This window comes from Chiloscyllium punctatum, chromosome 40, assembly GCF_047496795.1.
Source record: "Chiloscyllium punctatum isolate Juve2018m chromosome 40, sChiPun1.3, whole genome shotgun sequence".
Taxonomy (NCBI): domain Eukaryota; kingdom Metazoa; phylum Chordata; class Chondrichthyes; order Orectolobiformes; family Hemiscylliidae; genus Chiloscyllium; species Chiloscyllium punctatum.
In genome coordinates, this window is record NC_092778.1 from 3,926,829 (window position 1) to 3,948,504 (window position 21,676).

General features: G+C 40.7%; 1 protein-coding gene across 3 annotated transcripts in view; it reads left to right on the plus strand.

Annotated features, from left to right (window-relative positions):
* mad1l1 (mitotic arrest deficient 1 like 1) overlaps positions 1–21,676 on the plus strand; it is a 900,368-nt gene that overhangs the window by 277,134 nt on the left and 601,558 nt on the right. For all 3 annotated transcript variants that reach the window (XM_072559202.1, XM_072559204.1, XM_072559203.1), the window contains one exon: positions 5,141–5,197. In XM_072559202.1, coding sequence (XP_072415303.1) covers positions 5,141–5,197 — 57 coding nt within the window. The remainder of the gene's footprint in view (positions 1–5,140; positions 5,198–21,676) is intronic.

Consider the following 21,676-nt stretch of genomic DNA (forward strand, 5'->3'; position numbering starts at 1 on the left):
TGAAATTTCCCAGAAAAGCTTCTCGTTGTATATATTGCAAAGGAACAAGAAGTGCATGCAGGAGAAGCCATAATTCATAGAACTGCATAACTTTTAATTTAGAATAAAAATAAAATGTGAAGAAGTTTGTTTAATGCACATATAAAACCTTTGTTGCTACCACTTCCCTTTAAGCAAACTTCATAGGATTAGATTGTGGACAAAATGAATGAATAAACTTCCATTATTGTACACCCTTTGTAGCCTTAACCTCCAGATGTGCTTTTCAACCAAGAAGTTCTTTTCAAGTATGCTCATTACTTTAATGTAGGGAAATGCAGCAGCATATTTGCGCTCAGCAAGGTTCCACAAGTAACAATGAGATAAATGAGCAAGTGTTCTTGTCTTAACAGTTTCCATGAGACATGTATGTTGATATGGATATTGTGGAAGATCTTTAAAACATGAAAAATTTGTGCAGAATCTCATGTTTAATTGATCTAATTAGATATTTGCTAATAATGTGATTGGTTCTTACTAAAGAAAAATCAAATGTCAGGATTATAGTATTGTTCTTCAGTTCTCTTTGCATTCACTTAGGCAGTCAAAACCATAGATCTTTGGGTAAAATCTACAGGGATCAGCATTTTGAGTATACAATACTGAGAGGGATTCTGGGCCAGATGGAGTGCTAGTAATTCATTGCAGTTACATTTGTCTACAGATTTTTCAATGAAATTGTACATTGGAACTTATTGTTCTTAAAGCAACTATTTTGATGCAGTTCCTCCCACTGAGGATTTGAAACCTATCTGTGCTTTGCAAGCAACTGAATTGCATTAAAGGAAAATGCTGCAGATTCTAGAAATCTGAAATCAAACAGACAATGCTTGGAATAGTTATCTGTTAAGCCAGCATCTATGGAGAGTAATGGTCAATGACCTTTCCTCCGAACTGCAGAAAGAAAAACATGTTATGTAAATTGGAAGCAAGAATAGGACCATTCAGTTCCTTGTGCCTTCTATGCTTCCTTCCAAGATCATGACTGACGTGACTGTGACATGAAATCTATTTTCCTGTTTATTTATGATATCCTTGAACTCCCTTCTTAGTCAAGAATCTCTGCTTTAAAAAACATTCATTGACTCTGCCTCCACTGCTCCCAAGTCACGTGTTCAGTCGATTCAAGGAACTGAGAGGAAAATGTTCTCCTCATCTCTGTCTTTAATTGGAGGCTCCTGATTATTAAACTGTGAGGTAAAAACAATGACTGCAGATGCGGAAAATCAAATACTGGATTAGTGGTGCTGGAAGAGCACAGCAGTTCAGGCAGCATCCAACGAGCAGCGAAATCAACGTTTCGGGCAAAAGCCCATCATCAGGAATAAAGGCAGTGAGCCTGAAGCACGGAGAGATAAGCTAGAGGGGAGGGTGGGGGTGGGGAGAGAGTAGCATAGAGTACAATGGGTGAGTGGGGGAGGAGATGAAGGTGATAGGTCAAGGAGGAGAGGATGGAGTGGATAGGTGGAAAAGAAGATAGGCAGGTCAGACAAGTCAAGGAGACAGTAACTGAGCTGGAAGTTTGAAACTAGGATGAGGTGGGGGAAGGGGAAATGAGGAAGCTGTTGAAGTCCACATTGATGCCCTGGGGTTGAAGTGTTCTGAGGTGGAAGATGAGGCGTTCTTCCTCCAGGCGTCGGGTGGTGAGGGAGCGGCGGTGAAGGAGGCCCAAGACCTCCATGTCCTCGGCAGAGTGGGGGGGGAGTTGAAATGTTGGGCCACGGGGCGGTTTGGTTGATTGGTGCGGGTGTCTCGGAGATGTTCCCTAAAGCGATCTGCTAGGAGGCGCCCAGTCTCCCCAATGTAGAGGAGACCACATCGGGAGCAACGAATACAATAAATGATATTGGTGGATGTGCAGGTGAAACTTTGATGGATGTGGAAGGCTCCTTTAGGGCCTTGGATAGAGGTGAGGGAGGAGGTGTGGGCACAGGTTTTACAGTTCCTGCGGTGGCAGGGGAAAGTGCCAGAATGGGAGGGTGGGTCGTAGGGGGGTGTGGACCTGACCAGGTAGTCACGGAGGGAACGGTCTTTGCGGAAGGCGGAAAGGGGTGGGGTCTTTTTGGAGGTGGCGGAAATGTCGGTGGATGATTTGGTTGATGCAAAGGTTTGTAGGGTGGAAGGTGAGCACCAGGGGCATTCTGTCCTTGTTACGGTTGGAGGGGTGGGGTCTGAAGGCGGAGGTGCGGGATGTGGACGAGATGCGTTGGAGGGCATCTTTAACCACGTGGGAAGGGAAATTGCGGTCTCTAAAGAAGGAGGCCATCTGGTGTGTCCTACGGTGGAACTGGTCCTCCTGGGAGCAGATATGGCGGAGGCGGAGAAATTGGGAATACGGGTTGGCATTTTTGCAAGAGATAGGGTGGGAAGAGGTGTAATCCAGGTAGCTATGGGAGTCAGTGGGTTTGTAAAAAATGTCAGTGTCAAGTCGGTCGTCACTAATGGAGATGGAGAGGTCCAGGAAGGGGAGCGAGGTGTCAGAGATAGTCCAGGTAAATTTAAGGTCAGGGTGGAATGTGTTGGTGAAGTTGATGAATTGCTCAACCTCCTCGTGGGAGCACGAGGTGGCGCCAATGCAGTCATCAATGTAGCGGAGGAAGAGGTGGGGAGTGGTGCCGGTGTAATTACGGAAGATGAACTGGTCTACATAGCCAACAAAGAGACAGGCATAGCTGGGGCCCATACGTGTGCCCATGGCTACACCTTTGGTCTGGAGGAAGTGGGAGGATTCAAAGGAGAAATTGTTAAGGGTGAGGACCAGTTCGGCCAAACGAATGAGAGTGTCAGTGGAAGGGTACTGTTGGGGACGTCTGGAGAGGAAAAAACGGAGGGCTTGGAGGCCCTGGTCATGGCGAATGGAGGTGTAGAGGGATTGGATATCCATGGTGAAGATAAGGCGTTGGGGGCCAGGGAAACGGAAGTCTTGGAGGAGGTGGAGGGCGTGGGTGGTGTCTCGAACGTATGTGGGGAGTTCCTGGACTAGGGGGGATAGGACAGTGTCAAGGTAGGTAGAGATGAGTTCAGTGGGGCAGGAGCATGCTGAGACAATGGGTCGGCCAGGGTGGTCAGGCTTGTGGATCTGAACCAACTGTGTCCTCTAGTCTAATTTCTCTCTCAAGAGGAAATATCTATCTTTTCAGCAGCCACTCTGTAAAAATCTATTAAGATCTTAAACATTTCATTATTATCACATCTTATTCTTATAAACTCCAGTAGAAACAGAACATTTTGTCATTAGATAACCCTTCTTCATCAAAATCAGTTGTGTGATCCAACTCTGAATGGCTTCTGATGCAAATATATCCTTCCTTAAATTCTCTTGAATAAAATGAAAATCTACACAGTAATCCAGATGTGGTGTTGTCTTCATTTTGAACAACTGTAGCAAAAATGTCTCTACTTACATATTTAATCACCTTGCAATCACTTACAACATTCAGTTTGTCTTCCTATCCACTTTTACTACCTGCATACGAACAATTTATGATTCATGTACCAGGACTTCTCCATACTTCAATGTTCTGCAGTCTGTCTCCATTTAAATAATATGCTACATTTTTATTCATCCTGCCAAAGTGGGCAAGTTCAAAGTTTTCCAAATCATACTCCAGACAAATTTTTCCCTGCTCACTTAACCTATTTAGACCCAAGTTCATACTCTTTATGCCCCTTTCACAGCTTACTTTCCTATCTATCTATGTCAAATCAAGCACAGAAAGCAAAATGAGAATGAGTGCAGAAAAGTGAGGTTAATAACCGTAGATAAAAGAGAGAGAAAGCCAAGAAAAGGTGTCATTTGCATATTTTAGAAAATATCAGCAATTATTCAGCTCTGATGGGAAGGAAGGGCAGGCTTACAAAAAGTAACTTTTTAGTGGGAAATGTTGTTAACGTTGGAATAGACAAGTTTAATAGTTTTTTTTGCTGGTTTAGTCTATATTTGTCAAAGTGCAGAAGATACTGCTAACAACAAAGCTTCTGGTGGAGTAAAGCAACTTTGGTCACAAATTCATGGTTTTAAATGGTGTCTTTCACTAACGCAGGAATTTCCAAAGAAAAAAGAAGCTTGCATTTATGAAAAACATCTTAATGACCACAGATCAGCCCAAAACATTTTACAGCCAATGCATTGCTGTTGTAATGTTGGAAAACAGCAGCTCTTTGGAACACAGCAAACGTCCAGAAATAGCAATATGGCAACAACCAGAGAGTCTGTTTTTGGAATGTTAATTTGAGGAATAAATCTTGGCCAGTACACTGGGCATAATCCCTGCTCTTTGAAATAGTACCATAGGATTATGTATCACTCTGGAGAAAGCACATGGGATGTCAATATTTCAATATCCATCAGCGCAGCACTCCTTCAGAACTGCACAGTCAGTCATGATTTGTCTTTTCACATCTTGATGTGAGATTTGAACCCATGGCTATCTGACTCAAACTGTCTGATTGCTATCAATTGAGTCATGGCTGATGGGACTTCATTGGTTGAAAACTAAGTGCTACCCAGCTTGGAGTGATTTTATGTCAACTTCTATCCAAATAACGTATGTTAACCGGAGTGTTTAATGATGGCATGAAGGAATATTAAAACTGATCAAAACTCCACTGAGACCGGATTATTTTATACAGAGTCATAGTCATAGAAAGTGTTTAAAATCTCATGTTATTTCATAAAACAGCTGTCAAAGTTTAAGGCTGAAAGCTAAATGGTTCCTTCAATAGCATCATCCAGACCTCTGACCTCTACCATCTCAGTGAACAAAGGCAGCAGACATTTGGGAACACCTACAACTGCAAATTTCCCTCCAAGTTGTACACCATCTTGACTTGCAATTGTAAAGACGTTCTTTCATTGTCATTGGAATAAAATCTGGAACTCAGTCCCTTATAATACAGTGGGGATATTAACATTTTATGGATACTATTATTTTCTTAAGGGCAGTTTTGATAGGCAATGAATACTGCTGTCCTTCTCAGCAAATATTACATGCCAGGAACAAATAACAAAATGTAATATTTAGCTGATACTTGTGGATCTTTGTTTCTTTCACTTTAAAAGGTCTATTGATGTTAATTTTTTTTTCCTTTTTCTTTTCAGCATCAGCTATCGCAAGCCCTAGAGGATGTTGGCAACCACAAGTTAAAAGCGCAGACAGTAAGCACATGTTTTTCAAATTGAAATGACTATCTGAATTCCCCCATGGGGGAAGTATCTGACATTGAATTGTGGAATTGAAGAGTTTGGGCTGGGGATTCCTAAATCAGCCTAAAAAAGAACTGGCTGTTCATTTTGAGAGACATGGAGCAATTGACACCGATATTTGAAGAAATTGCATAGTGGCACGGTGGCTCAGTGGTTAATACTGCTGCCTCACCGCACCAGGAACTCTGGTTCGATTCCAGCCTTGGGCGACTGTCTGTGCAGAGTTTGCACGTTTTCCCCCTGTCTGCATGGGTTTCCTCTGGGTGCTCTGGTTTCCTCCCACAATCCAAAGATGTGCAGTTTAGGTGAATGGCCATGTTAAGTTGTCCATAGTGTGCAGGGATGTGTAGGTTAGGTGCATTAGTCAGGGATAAATGTAGAGTAATAGGATAGGGGAATGGGTCTGAGTGGGTTTCTGATCAGAGAGTTGGTGTGGACTTATTGGGGCAAATTACCTGTTTCCACACTGGAGGGAGTCTATGAGGAAATATCATACCAGAATTGCAATCTCCACATTTCTTCATCTGGAGAATTATAAAATTGACTATTTTGATTCGATTTTCTCTTTTAATAAAGTGAAATAATTTTGCATCTGGCTTTCCTTTCAGTCACAATTAAACTTCAGTATTGTAAAATATAAGCAATACAATTACTGCAAGTAAAAAGTTATAGAAGTGTTTGTAATCAAATTTCCAAATGATCTAATTCACATTTTTAAAAAGCAGATTTTTTAAAAAAGAAAATTTCTTCTCCTAAAGACCTAGTCTCCTTGCTAAACTTCAATCTTGTGTTGGTTGGGTTTCAATACTTGTCAATTGGTTATCATTTATGTCTGAGCAGGAATTGTACATTTCAGCAGGAGATCACTTGTGAGTATTCCAACTTTTATATCTCTCTTCCCCTGAATTTGGAGAGACACTAGATGACAATCAAGATCAGTAATTCTGGATGAAATTCCCTACCCTATTTCACAAATTCTGCGATCAATATTATGCCCTACTGCAACCCAGGTTAGTCATATGAAAGCTCAGTTGATGTTAAGTCTAGAAATACTGTGGCCTGTAGATCCATACTTGGATTTCTGCCTCTGCTGTAACACTGAAATACTTTGAAGCAAACTCTCTAGTTGCATTCTCTGTTAGTGAATGTAGCAAAGTATTCCATCTCCCATTTATCAACGACTGTGCAGCCTTTGCTTGTATATGTGGATTTCGAAAAGGAATTTGATGAAATGCCACATAACTATTTTTTAGCAAAGGTGAATTCCATGGCATAAAAGGCACACTGACGGAATAGATTCCAAGTTACAAGAATTGGGTATCAGCAGTAAATGAGGAGAATCACCATTTCAGGCTAAAAACCTTCATCAGGAATGAGGCTCGTGGACCGGGGGCTGAGAGATTAATGTGAGGCTGGGGTAAGATAGCTGAGAATGCAATAGGTAGCTAAAGGTGGGGGAGAAAGTGATAGGTCAGAGAGAAGGGTGGACCAGATAGATGGGAAAGACAATGGACAGGTAAAAAGGGCGGTGCTGAGTTGGAAGCTTGGGACTGGGATAAGATGGGAGGAGGAGAAATGAGGACACTGGTGAAATCCACATTGATTCCATGTGGTTGCAAATTCATTCCTTAGGCAAATCGCCCTCTGTGTGAAATAGTTGTCCCTTAGGTCCTTTTTAAAATTGTTCCTCTCATCTTAAAAATATGCCCCCCCAGTTTTGAACTCCCCTATCCTGGGGAAAGACCTTGGTTATTCATCTTATCTATGCCCCTCATGATTTTATAAACTTATATCAGGTCACCCTAAACTTCTCATACTCCAGTTGCAACCACATGGGATCGAGATCTGTTTATAATCTTAGATAGCCTTCGTCACTTATTTATAAAACCAATTTTAATATCATCTGCAAGCTTACTATCCAGGCCTCCTAGATTCTCCTCCAAATCATTTATATAAATGACAAACAACAGTGGACCCAGCATGATTCCTGCTGAACACCGCTGGTTACAGGCCTCCAGTCTGAAAAACAACCCTCTGTCTCCTACCGTCAAACTGCTTTTGTATCCAATTGACAAGCTCTCCCTGAATCCCATGTGATCTAACTATACTGGTCAGTCTACCATGCAGAACTTTGTCAAAGGCTTTACTAAAGTCCATGTAGACGATGTCTATTGCTCTACCCTCATCAATCCTTTTGGTTGCATCCTCAAAAAACTCAATAAAGTTTCCAAGACATAATTTCCCATGCACATAGCCATGCTGACGATCTCTAATCAGTTCTTGCCTCTCCATATGCATGCTAATCCTATCTCTCAGACACTTCCTCCAACAACATACCCACCACTGCTTCCCCTCATAGCCTTTCTCTATTATCAGTGTCTTGAATTGAGATTAAGGAGCGCAACTTAAAAATGTGCAGCTGACACTGAATTCGGGTAAGATTGTAAACTTTGAGGAGAATATTGGTGGACAGACGTAAGTTGATGGAATGTCTGGATGTATGACAGATGAAATTTTGTGCAGCGAAGCCTGAAGAAATGCATTTGAGTAGGAGGAATGAAGACAGGCAATAAAGTCTGAAGTATACAATTCTAAATAGGGTGTGGGAGTAGAGAAACTTGGGATTTTATGTGCACAATTCATTAATGGTGGTAGGGTACATTGACAAAGTGGTTAATAAGGCTGATGGCATCTTAAGCTTTTTGAGTAAAAGCATAGACTGCAAAAGTAAGGATGTTATGGTTAAGCTTTATAAAACACTGGTTCAGCCTCAACTCCGAGTATCGGTCTTCTTTGAGAAGAGTGGGTTGAGAGGAGATTTCATAGAAATGTTAAAAGTCATGATGGTCTGGACAGAATAGATGGGGAGAAACTATTTCTGTTGATGGAGATGGGTTGGGAACCAGAGCACATTAACTTAAGACAATTGTTAAAAGAGTAACAATATCATGAGGAAAATTTATTTAGGCAGTGAATAGTTAAGATCTGAAATACCCTTTTGGGGGAATATGGATGAGATAAATTGAATTATAATTTTCGAAAGATATTTAAATAATTGAAGAAAAAATGCCTGCAGGATTCCTGGAGAAAAAGCTCGCAAGCAGGGTTAGCTGAATAGCTGTTACAGAGGTCTGGAGGAACTCCACAAACCACAAAATATAGGAGCAGAATTAGGCCATTCGGCCCATTGAGTCTGCTGCAATGTTTGATCATTGCTGTTATGTTTCTCAACCCCAGTCTCCTGCCTTCTTCTCATAATCTGCAATACTCATCCAAGTCACAAACCTATCTTTCTCTGTCTTAAAGACACTCAATGACTTGGCCTCCACAATCTTCTGCAACAACGAGTTCTGTAGATTCACTACCTTCTGGCTGAAGAAATTCCTCCACATCTCAGTTTTAAAGGATCATCCCTTCTCTCAGTAGCTGTACCCTCTGGTCTGAGTCTATAATTGGTCTCCTGTGCTGTAACATGATGTGATTGGCCACAGTGCCCTTGTCTGGCACTTCTCCTTTGCTGAATGGTGCAACTTGCTTTACTTGATCTTTGGGTCTACTCTTAACTGTCCAATCATAGAAACAACATCTCTGGAAAAGAAACTGTTTCCACACCTCTTATGATTATTGTTTGAATCTCCTATGGATTTACTCTTTGCTGCCTACTCTTATTTATATTTTACCTCTTGGCAACATTGCTCTCAGGTATGCAATCATCTTCCATATGCATTCTGTTTATATTTAGGACTCTTTTCTTGGTTCTTTCAGTGTCCATGGTGCTGCCAAACTATTAAACCAATACTTAGTCTTTTATTTGGTGTAATCTATGATTGATTCCATTCCCTTTCCTAGTCACTGCCTGAGACAGAGCCAGACTTTTGTTATTTCATTAACTATTCAAGCCAAGTATGGGTTTTTGAGTGGATCTCTTCAGAGTTCTGTAGATATCATACCTTCAGTCATCCTGCAATTGGTAATTGCCTTCCTGAACTCCCTGTACCCTTCTTCTCAATGGTTTTTACCTTCTCCTTAAAGGTAACCTCAATCTAAACTTTTGTTCACCCTTCATACTATTGCCTTTGTTATGACAGTGTCTTTGACTTTGACAGTGCCTATTTTGTATGTGTTACAAATCAACTTGAGGTGTTTTTCTGTTAAAAGTGCTGTTGTTTTATGGCTCAGCCATTCAATAAATATGATTAACTAGCTGAAATGTTTCAACACTTCTGAATTAAAGTAACTGAATAATTTGCAGCCAGTTGTTCTTGATTGCTTTTTGTGATTTCTGTTCAAAAAGTCGAATATTGTGAGATCATGTCTATTTTAGGAATTTTAATACTTTTTAAAAAAATCCACTGGGATTCTGTTGGTACGTTAATGAAGTTTACATCGGTAAACAAAGCTCTGATTACAGGACACTTCAAATAGAAATTAAATTTTCAATCAAGGATGCAAACCCATGGTAGATCAGGCTGAAGCAGTCAGATTTTAATTCACTTGTGATTTGCAGCAGCATGTCTGTGAAAGAAATCTATTTCATCCTAATTTTGACCAGATTTGAAAGCTGGTCTCTGGACGGTGCAAGATACTTGTTGAAGCTGCTACTTTAACCAAATACAATAATAAGTTAAATATAAAGTAACTGTCTGGCTTGATTTAAGTGAGTGGCTATAGCAAATGTCTGAAATAACTGGGCAGGTTGATTGTTTAGTAAGTTAGTTTTCAGCAAATAATAGCTGAGATGCTTTGCGTTTCAAATTACAATAGAATGATATGGTTGAGATGTGACCAAGCTGTAAACTGAAATCGTCTAGACTTTAGCAAATGAAAATCAGATTCTGTTTTAATGCTATTGAATGTTCAATTTAAATTTCCCATCTGTAATATTCAGTACTTGTAGGATGTGCTGTGGCAAAGAGACTTGGTATTGGCTAATGATTTAAAAATTGCAAACAAATTTGGGATACCTGAAAATCTAGTGAAAACAAAGGAAGTGTACAGCAGCCTGTTAGCATCTGACAGAGGAAAGATGAGTTATGATTTTGGCTACAGACTTTCATTAGATCAAGGACACCACCTAAAATATTAATTTGTCTTTTCCCCTTCAGATGCTGCACAGATATGGTATTTTTAAGTGTTATTTGGCTGCTGGGTTTTGATATCAGATGTATGCCATAATGGTGGACTGTGAAAGAGATTGACCTGTGGCAGTTGATAGATTTGTAGAATGAAGTGAGTCGTGTCAATCAGGCCTGCAGGGTATGATCCATCTTAATAAATATGTGGTTTTATGCCTGACGAGTACACAAGAATGGTTTAAAAAATGCCCAATGAATAAATAAGTTAAACTTTTTCAGTTGCAGTTTTTGTTGTGATGCCAATATTTTGGTCCCCCATTCCCTTCTACATCAAATAATGTAAGGTCCACTATCAGCTATAGCGATTCCTGTATATGCGTAGACTGCAGAAACTTTGCTTTAACAAACCTTTGCATTTTCAGCCATGGATTTCATTTGGACAAGATTTGGCCATAAACTATGGCTTGTAACCACAAGGAGAAGGCTGGTGGAAGTCCTTCAGATCCCACATGTTGCAAATTATTATTAGTGAGCGAATGGCCAGACAATTAGGTTCTTGTTACTATTCATGATCCCTTGTAAATCTCATTTGACTGAAATGGTTACTTGGTCTCTAGATGAAGTACTGATCCAAAAGAACTTGGGAACCCTTTTCACTGCCATTTCTCAGAAAGGAACTGCCGGATGTGATGCTGTTATGTGTTTTGACTAGTTCCAGTATAATATCATCTGTCACCTGAGACAAAGTCTATTTGTTCAATCAGGTTTTGGAGAACAGTCATTAAACTTTGCTGTATGAGACAAAGGACTTGCATAATAGTGAGGGGGGGGGGGTGCAGAAATACTTGGGTGAACAGGACTTGGAGGAAGAGAAAAGGATGTAATCAGGAAAATTCTCAAGCATCATCGTTGAGTTCTGAGCAGAGTGTAGAGCATAAATCTATGATTATTTGTCCATTATATAACTGAATGTGTGAGTAAAGATTACCCAATTTACTTAGGTAAAACTGCTCCGTGTATCGCTGTATTTTATTATGGTGAATCATGACACCATTTGAATATGCTTGTTTTGAATGTGTGGGAAGGAGACTTTTAAAGAGAATCTGACATAATTGCTTTCTTCTCTCAAGTTTTATTGGACAGATGGATTAAGTTTTGTGAAAATATTTGAAGGAAAGTGCTGGCGACTGCATAGATAAATATACTGGGTTCAGAGAGGCTTGACAGAGGGAACATTTCAAGATCAGTTTTTTTTTTCTTGATTGAACTAAACTGTACTTTAACAGTGGCTGTAACTCAGCTGGAATAACGACCTGTCGACTGTGATCAAATCCAGTGTAGTCTGCTATAGCAAAGCCACTCAAATGCATTATAATGTCACTGGCATACACACTTAAACATCTCATTCTAATAACAAAGTTGTGTGGCAATCTGCAATAGATAGCGTTACTTCGAGTGCCTAAGCATCTTCATAAGTATCAACATGATAGGCTTTTTACTTTCTCTTTGATCTGGCAATCAGGAAGAAAGGTGGTGCTTTATATTATGCACAGGAAATTTAGCACAGGAAATTAATCTACAGGAAAATAACACACACACAGACCAGATACTCAACTACGGGAGCAATCATCCAAACGCCCACAAATGGAGCTACATCAGGACATTATTTAAATGGGCCACAACACACTGCAGCATCCCGGAACTACGAGCGGCAGCTGAAAAATACCAATACGGCGTATTCAAGAACAACAGGTACCCGATAAACACAGTCTGCCGTTGCATAAGCAACAAACCCAACAAGAAGTTACAACATGCCCAGAGACTCTAGCCACACTACCATACATCAAAGACATCTCTGAGATGACTACCAGACTACTCCGACCTCTTGGCATCATGTTAGCCCACAAACCTACCAAAACACTGAAACAGCTACTGATGAACCTAAAGGAGTCTGTACCAACAACCAGCAAATCGAATGTCAATACAAAATACCCTGCAAGGACTGCAACAAACATTCCACTGGATAGATAGGCAGAAAACTAGCAACCAAGATACATGAGCACCAACTAGCCACCAAAAGACATGACCAGCTGTCACAAGTATCTTTACACACAGACGAAGAAGGACACCACTTTGACTGGGACAACACATCCAGGCTAAACAGAGACACGCATGGAAATTCCTAGAGGTCTGGCATTCAAGCCAGAACACCATCAATAAACTCAGCGATTTGGACCCATTTACCAACCTCTGAGAAAAAGAACCGGAAATGATATCACCCACCTTAACAGATCAAGACGCAAAGGTGGCACGGGGTTCAGTGGTTAACACTGCTGCCTCACAGCACCAGTGTCCCATGTTCGATTCCAGCCTCAGGTGACTGTGTGGAGTTTGCACATTCTTCCCATGTCTGCGTGGGTTTCCTCCAAGTGCTCCGGTTTCTTCCCACAGTCCAAAGATGTGCAGGTCAGGTGAATTGGCCATGCTAAATTGTCCATAGTGTTAGGTGCATTAGTCAGGGGTAAATGTAGGGGAATGGGTCTGGGTGGGTTGTTCGTCGTAGGGTTGGTGTGGACTTATTGTGCCGAAAGGCCTGTTTCCATACTGTAGAAAATCTAATCTAATCTAATCTAAATAAAAAGCGGGACAGAACACCAGTGCTTCAACGGAGGCTCACTGATGATGTGACCTAGGATAGTGACAAAACGTCTGAGAACAAACTTACCAGTTCAGCAAGCAAATTTACAACTTAGTTAACACAACTCTCAATATGTGCGACCAATCTGGCATTTGATGTGGTTTTAATGTTGGGCAGATGTACATTTAATTATAAATACAGAGTAGTCATACATTGAAGTAAAAGGATAAAAACAGACGTTGTTGAAAAACCTCAGCAGGTTTGGTAGCATTTGTGGAGCAAAATCAGAGTTAAAGTTTCGGGTCCAGTGTCCCTTCTTCAGAACAATTCTGAGATGGAGACCAGACTTCAAAAATAAAGAGTCTCCCATTAAACCAAAGATGAGAAGAACTTTATTCTAAGGTTGCTTCCTTTTCAAATTCTCTTCCACAGAGAGCAGTGGAGGCTACAGTTACTGAATATATACAAAAGTGAGTTATACAGATTTATGACCATCAAGGGAATTGAGTGTTACGGAGCCAGACAGGAAACTGGGGATCCAGGTCCGTATCAGATCAGTCATTACCTTATTGAATTGTGAGATGGGCTTGATGGATTAAAAGGTTTACTGCTGTTCTTATTTCTTATGATCTCATGATCGAGAGCTGTCTTCGTGAATAACTTGTCACAATTCACTGGGGTATCATGGTGGAAATCAGCCTTGCTACTCCCAGAGACATTACAGAAGTTAAAGAATTTAAAATAAGTCCACAAAATTCCCCAGTTTACCTGATTTTCAGACTCTGGCTGATAGAAGGCATGGATCATATTTCTATGTTTAGCAGGAATGACGATGTATTGCATGTGACTATAGCGACCGGTAAAGTGTTACCAGCCATCAGCAAATAACACTACAGATCTATTTATAAATTCCTCTTATAATCTCTCTCTGTTTGAACACATGCTCACATGCACAAGGGCTTTCATAATCACACTCTCTCTCGTCTTTCTCCAGATGCTGTCACTGGTTTGCAAATGACACAAAGTGGCTGGGTCACTTATTAAAGGTCTTAGACTTATCAAACTGTTGACTGAAAGATAAACTGATTTCCTTCAGATTTAAAGTGGATTTTGATTGCAGTGAACAGGTCCTCAGCTGGTGGGGATCAAGTCACTTCTCTCTGTATTTTGTTCTGAATCCCAACATGGTCATCTTATCTGAGAACCAATCACACGGTTGTTGGCAGGCAAAAGGCTATTGTCATCAATAACTGGTCATTGGTCTATAGACAACCAACTTCTTGTTGCCACCCAGAGATGCATCTGTGCACAGCTCCCCAATTTAACTGGAATCCAAGCTTCAGTTACTGTTTCGTCAAATAGTATGATTATCATCAATAAGAAATAATCTAATCACCACTCCATGACATTCAATGGCACTACCATCACTGAATCTCCCAGTATCAACATTCTTGGGATTGCCATTGACCAAAAACTCAACTAGACCTGCCATATAAACACAGTTACTACAAAAGCAGGTCAGAGGCTAGGAATACTGCGACGAGTAACTCACCTGAACCCCAAAAGCCTGTCTGTCATCTACAAGGCACAAGTCAGAAGTGTGTAGGAATATTCCCCACTTGCCCAGATGGGCGCAGCTTCAACTATGCACAAGAAACTTGACACCATCCAGGACAATGCAGCCCGTTTGATTGGCATCACATCCATAAACATTCACTCCTTCTATCACCAATGTTCAGCAGCAGCAGTGTGTACTACCTACAGGGTGCACTACAGAAATTAACTAAAGATCCTGAGACAGCAAGTTCTAAACCCATGACCACTTCCATGTAGAAAGACAAGGACAGCAGATACATGGAAATATTACCACCTGTAAGTTCCTCTCCAAGCCACTCACCATCCTGGCTTGGAAATATATCACCGTTCCTTCACTATCCATGGTCAAAATCCTGGAATTCCCTCCCTAAGGGCCCTTGTAGGTCAATCCATAGCAAGTGGACTGCAGCAGTTCAGAAAGGCAGCTCACCATCACTTTATCAAAGACAACTAATGATGGGCAATAAAGAACAAAGAAAGAAACATTTACAGCCTAGGAACATGCCCTTTGGCCCTCCAAACCTGTGCTGATCCTAATCCACTTTCTAAACCTATCGTCCAATTCCTAAGGATCTGTATCCCTCTGCTCCCTACCTACTCTTGCACCTTTCCAGATGCACCTTAAATGAATCTCCTGTGCCTGCGTCTACTATCTCTGCTGGCCATGCATTCCAGGCACCTACCACCCTCTGTGTAAAGTACTTTGGGCGTGTATCCCCCTTAAACATTTCTCCTCTTACCTTGAACGCGTGACCTCTCGCTACTGAATCCCTCACCCTGGGAAAAAGCTTATCTCTAACCACCCTGTCTGTACCCTTCATGATTTTGTAGACCTCAATCAGGTCCCCCCTCAATGTCCTTTTTTCTAATGAAAACAATCCTAATCTACTTAACCTCTCTTCATAGCTAGCACCTTCCATACGAGGCAACATCCTTGTAAACCTTCTCTGCACCCTCTCCAAAGCATCTACAGCCGTTTGGTAATGTGGCGACCAGAGCTGGACACAGTACTCTAAATGCGGTCGTACCAAAGCCTTGTAAAATTTTAACATGACTTGCCAACTCTTATACTCAATACCCCGTCCGATGAATGCAAGCGTATCATGTGGCTTCTTGACCACTGTATCCACCTGTGCAGCCATCTTCAGGGTACAATGGACCTGAACTCCCAGATCTCTCTGCTCATCAACTTTTCCCAAGGCTCTTCTGTTTACAGTATAGTTTTCTCTAGAAGTAGACTTCCCAAAATGCATTACCTCACATTTGCCTGGATTGAACTCCATCTGCCACGTCTCCACCCAACTCTCCAGTCTATCTATATTCTCTTGACAGTCCCCAATGCTTTCTGCTACTCCACCAATATTCGTGTTATCTGCAAACCTACTGATCAGACCAACCATGCCCTATTCAGGTCATTTATATATCACAAATAACAGTGGCCCCAACACTGATCCCTGTGGAACACCACTGGTCACCTTTCTCCATTTTGAGAAACTCCCTTCAACTACTACTCTCTGTCTCCTGTTGCTCAACCAGTTCTTCATCCACCTAGCTAGAACACCCTGCACCCTCCAAGGCCCGTTCTGTTCTTAGCTGCCTGGACCTTATGTACGCTTCCCTTTTTCTCTTGGCTAGTCGCATGATTTCTCCTGTCATCCACGGTTCACTAATCTTATCTTTCCTATCAAAGAGACATGCCTATCCTGCACTATCTTCAACCTATCTTTGAAAGCCTCCCACGTATCAAATGTGGGCTTCTCTTCAAATTTCCCAGCTCCTGCCGAATTTTGATATAATTGACCTTCGCCCAGTGTAGTACTCTTCCCTTAGGACCACTCTCATCTTTGTCTATGAGTATTCTAAAACTTACAGAATTGTGGTCATTACTCCTAAAGAAATCCCCCACTGCAACTTCTACCACGTGGCCTGGCTCATTCCCCAACACCAGGTCCAATATGGTCCCTTCCCTTGTTGGACTATTGACATAATGCTTGAGAAAGCTTTCCTGGATGCTCCCTACAAATTCTGCCCCATCCAGACCTCTGACACTAAGTGTATCCCAGTCAATGTTGGTAAATTTGAAACCTCCCATCACCACCACCCTGTTGCCTTTACATCTTTACGTAATATGTTTTCCTATTGTTTTTCTACTTCATGCTCACTTTTGGGAGGCCTGCAGTATAGCCCCCAACAATGTAACTGTACCATTCTTATTTATACCCATAATGCCTCACTCTTCAAGCTTTCCATAATGTCCTCCTTTAGCACAGCTGTGATATTATCCCTGACCAGCAGTGCAACTCCTTCCCACCCGTACCCCCACCCCCCACCCCCAGCTTTTACTTCCCTCCCTGTCCTGTCTGAAGCATCTATATCCTGGAACGTTTAGTTGTCAATTATACCCTTCCTTCAACCAAGTCTCTGTGATTGCAATAATGCCATACTTCCAGGCACGAATCCAAGCCCTAAGTTTGTCTGCCTTACCCACTATACCGCTTGCATTAAAGTATAAGCACTTCAGACCACCAGTTCCTTTGCATTCATCTGCTCTCTGCCTCTCTTCCTTTTGGTAATGCTAACTTGATGATCCTTGAAGTCTCTAATTTCCACCTCATTGTCTACTAGTCTTCTCTTCTGGTTCCCAGCCCGCTGCTGCATTTGATTAAACCCTCCCAAAAGCAGTAGCAAAAACTCCCCCAGAACTGCCTATCTACTCCGCTTTCAATAGAATCCCCAATGATTATGGCCCTACGGGTCTTTTTCCTGCCCTTCTGAACAACAGAGCCCGCCATGGTGCCATGATCCTGGCAACTGCTGCCCTCCCCTGGTGAGCCATCTCCCCAACAGTATCCAAAGGGTATACCTGTTTTGGAGGGAGATGACCACAGGGGACACCTACACAGCCTTCCTACTTTTTTTTCTGCCTTTTGGTCACCCATTCACTGTCTCCCTCAGCAATTCTAATCTGCGGTGTGACCAATTCACTAAACATGCTATCCCCGACCACCTCAGCATCGTAGATGCTCCACAGTGAGTCCATCCGCAGCTCCAGAGCCGTCATGCGGTCAAACAAGAGCTGCAGCTGGACACACGTCCCTGAGCTTCCACATCAAGCAAAAGGCATGCACCATGGGTCTGAGGTCCCCTGACATTATAAGCCTTAGCTTTAACTCAAATAGCTAATACCAAACAATGCACTTAAATATATAGAAGAAAAGAAAAAAAAACATTACAGGGTCCTTTTCTTCTGGTTAGAGGAGGGGGCAGGTGGGAGGGAGATACTACATGTGTAGTATCTCAGATTTAGCCACTGCCCAAATATATACTAATACCTTACCTTCCTGGCAACCTCCTGGTCTTCAATATCATCTCTGCTCTGTCTTCCGCTGCTCCCAGACCGGAAAGCAAATGCTTGCCGGCCAGTGACACTCACATCACACGAATGAAAACAGTTGTTTGCCATGAATGTCAGCTTGCTTATTTTTCAAAACTTACAGTAATCTTCTGTAACACTGGTTTTAAAACATTTCTTTCTCATTTCAGTCCACAATTTTTAAAAAGCACAAAAGTATAAAGACCGCTTTTAAACATTGCATTTAAGACTGTAAGGAGAGGAGTTTCAAGTCCTTGACAGTGAAGGGTTGACAATGTTTATCCAATTCACAATCGTGTTAGCCTTGCTAAGGAACTTGTTGGTGATGACATTTTCATGTCCCTGCTGCAGTTGCCCTTCCACATGGTAAATATTGTGGTGTTGTAAGATGTTGAGAAAGAACCTTGGCAATTGTAGCAGTCGGTTTTATGGATGATACAATCTCTATTGCCTCTTCAAAGTGGTGGAGGTCTGAATCATCTTGGGGTTCAGAATCAGTGTTCAGAACTTGCAGGGCAATTCTCTCTTGACTGTACCTGACTTCTAGTTGGTCTGTCTTAAATGTCAAAAAGGATATACCCCGGGATGGTGATGAAGGAGTGTAGAATATTGGCTGTAAAGTAGAATATGGGGTGTGTGCCAGATCACCTAATTTTGGGGCACAACTTCAAATTTTACCGAGTAGTTTTGGTGAGGTTTGTCAATGTCATATCCTACTCCTGTTGTATCCTTATTTTGATTTTGCTATGGTGGTTTGATCCACCATAGCCCATTTCGGAGTGCAATTAGAAGTCAATCCTCTTGCTATGGCTTGAAGTCATGCATATGCCAGCATAGGCAAGAGCAAAGGCAAGATCCTCTGTGATGAACATTATTGGCCAAGTTAAGTTTTGACTCTATTCCATTAGTTTCATGGCTGTGACTATTCAGGCTGGAATTTTATCGTAATTATATTTTGTTAATTGAAATTAAATTCTACCAACTGTTGTGGTGCAATGTGAACTTGTGTGGCTAGAGCATTCATTTTTAAAGATTCTAGTCCTGGAATATTATTGATACACTGCCATTCTAGTTTGCGTTGATAAGTCCTTACTGTTTCTTCCATGTAATGCTGTGTTCAGTTGTTAAAGCTTAGTCACATGTGGGTCAGAGCTTTTTCCATGTGCTCAGGTCAGACCAATTTCAACCTGGACTTTTATTACTTGTTTATTGGGATGAGAGTATTGCTGTATTTATTTCCCATTAATGATAGTCAGGAAGGCAGTGATTGAGCAGCTTAGTGGGTAGCACTGCATCTATTAGTTCCAGTTCTGAAGAAGTGTCACTGGACTCGATGGTTAACTGTTTTCTCTTCACACTTGCAGCCAGACTGTTGAGTTTTTTTCCAGCAATTTCAGTTTTTGCTTCAGATCTTCAGCATGCGAGTTCTTTGTCTTATTCTTGCATTTATTAGTATCTGTTATTACCTCAACATTTTCAATGACTGATTTTCACTCAAAGGATTTGTCACTGTTATAATGTAGAGGATATTGAATTTCTATTCCTTAAAATAATCCCAAGGGATTCTCAATACCTTATACAATGTGCTGTTCAATATTTAGAATTTTGTGTTCTGTTTGCTTCCTGCTAATAACCTGGGCTAATTACAACTTTGAGTTTTATTACGTATTGCAAATTTAAATGCACTGGCAGGTATCTCTGAAATCCTGCATTCATTCCATGCAGTTGATTTGTGAGCGCCTATCAGCACTTCATGAATAAAAGATACTGCAGACATTTGTCTTTCTTAAATGGTTTTCTTAATTCCTGTTTCAACTGATATGGTAGTTCAGTCTGCAGAAATATATTTTACCTGAATACATTTGGAACTTAGATTAAGATTTCTAGCAACTGATAGAACATAAAATGAAAATTTAAGCCAACTTGTGGAATCCTCTAAGTCTCAGAAATGCCATCTTGTCAGATACATAACAATCCTGATTATCTGAACGAGACAGGTGGGGAGTATTTTGTTCAGATAACGGATTGTTCGTATACCGGATAATGTTTTTATGGGACCTTGAGATCTTGTTCGGATAATTCAAAATTTGGATAATTGATGTTTGGATAACTGAGGTTGTTCTTATATACACATTCTAAATTTCTTGGTAATATCATTCTCTCTCATTCTTTTGCTGTATGTCCAAAATTAGTGAATAAAGAAACTGCCAAAATTCAGATATTCAGTTTCACAGGGCAACTTGGAGTCTCTTGTGCAAAGTATGATAACTTCTCTTGTTAACCAGATTTTCATCTTGCTCTTTAGACAGTATAAGTTGCCACATGAAGTGTGTGAAAAGCAAAACCCTTGTAATCATTATCACAAATTGCTTTAATGTCAATATTTTGGTAAAATTCATGTTTTTATCTTTATAAGTTGCTTTTTATACATTCGGTAAAAGAAAATTTAAACTATAGAAAATAAGTTTGAAGAATGAGGCAAGACAATCTGTGCTTTTTTGACATTCTTGTTTCACAGATATCCAATGACATTCCGGAAGTAAAGCCAATGAGTTTTTGTTCAATGTTTTAGGGCAAGCTCCTTAGTATAGCGAGCCTCGAAAATAGGTAATTTAACCCAACCATGTGCCTTTTATCTCTGATTTGTCTCTGTAATAATCTTTTGCAGTTGCCTAATCCTGCTGAATTATTGTACATGTGAGCATACAAAATAGGGGCAGAAATAGACTAATCGGTTCTTCAAGCCTGCTCTGCCATTCAGTGAGGTCGTAGCTGATCTGTTTGTTTTGAAATTGACATTCCCCTCTACTCCATAGCCTTTGATTCCATTGCCTGACAGGAATTTGGCTGAGCTGACCTGATCCAGGCCTCAACTCCTCTCACATGCCTGCTCATCGTGGACCTATTGATAACATTTACTTCTAACTAATCTGTATTTTAATTTACTTAATTTGCTACATTGCAAAAATGCCTTTTTTGCCTTATTCAAGTAATTGATTCACTGCAGGAACTAATATACTCAAATGGACATGACATTTCTCTCAATTGTCAAAATTTATTAATATCCCTTTATTCATATCACTGCACTCTAAAAGCTGAAGTGGAGACTAGCTTTGATAACATTGGGGAGGAAGAGGTTTACAGATATTGTGCAATTATAACTTTTAAAAATGCTAATAAAATCAATTAGAAGTGACAAAAGTATGCTGTCACCAAGGCATTAATTAGAACAATTAGACTTGATGGATGTTGTTTTTCAACTTGTGAATACAAACTATCCCACTAAGTTATTCTGACCACAGTTTCTTCAGGCAATAAAAGGTTATGAAAGAGGCTCATTAGCGAGTTCTTCCTTAATTATGAATATCATCAGTGATAAATGCAAAGACTTCTCAATTGTGTCAGATCAAAACAATGCTTGCATTAAAATTCCAGTCTTTTTCTGGGCCATTTAAACTACTATAGATATGTAAAATCATTTTGACCCTTGTATGTTGGTTTATGACTCTTAGAACCCAAGAGCTTCAGTAGGAAGTCATTTGAATGAAATCAAATAATAATCTCCTTGAAGATATTCTGTCTGCAGAAATTGAGTTCGCTTCAGCTGGAATAAAACTATGGGCATATGTCTGGATAACACACATTTATTAAAAAATAATTATTAACTCATCACAGTCAGTCTTTGGCAATCTGTGCTAATAAAATCCCACATTCAACACATATGCTGACCAATTTCAGCATTGACATTG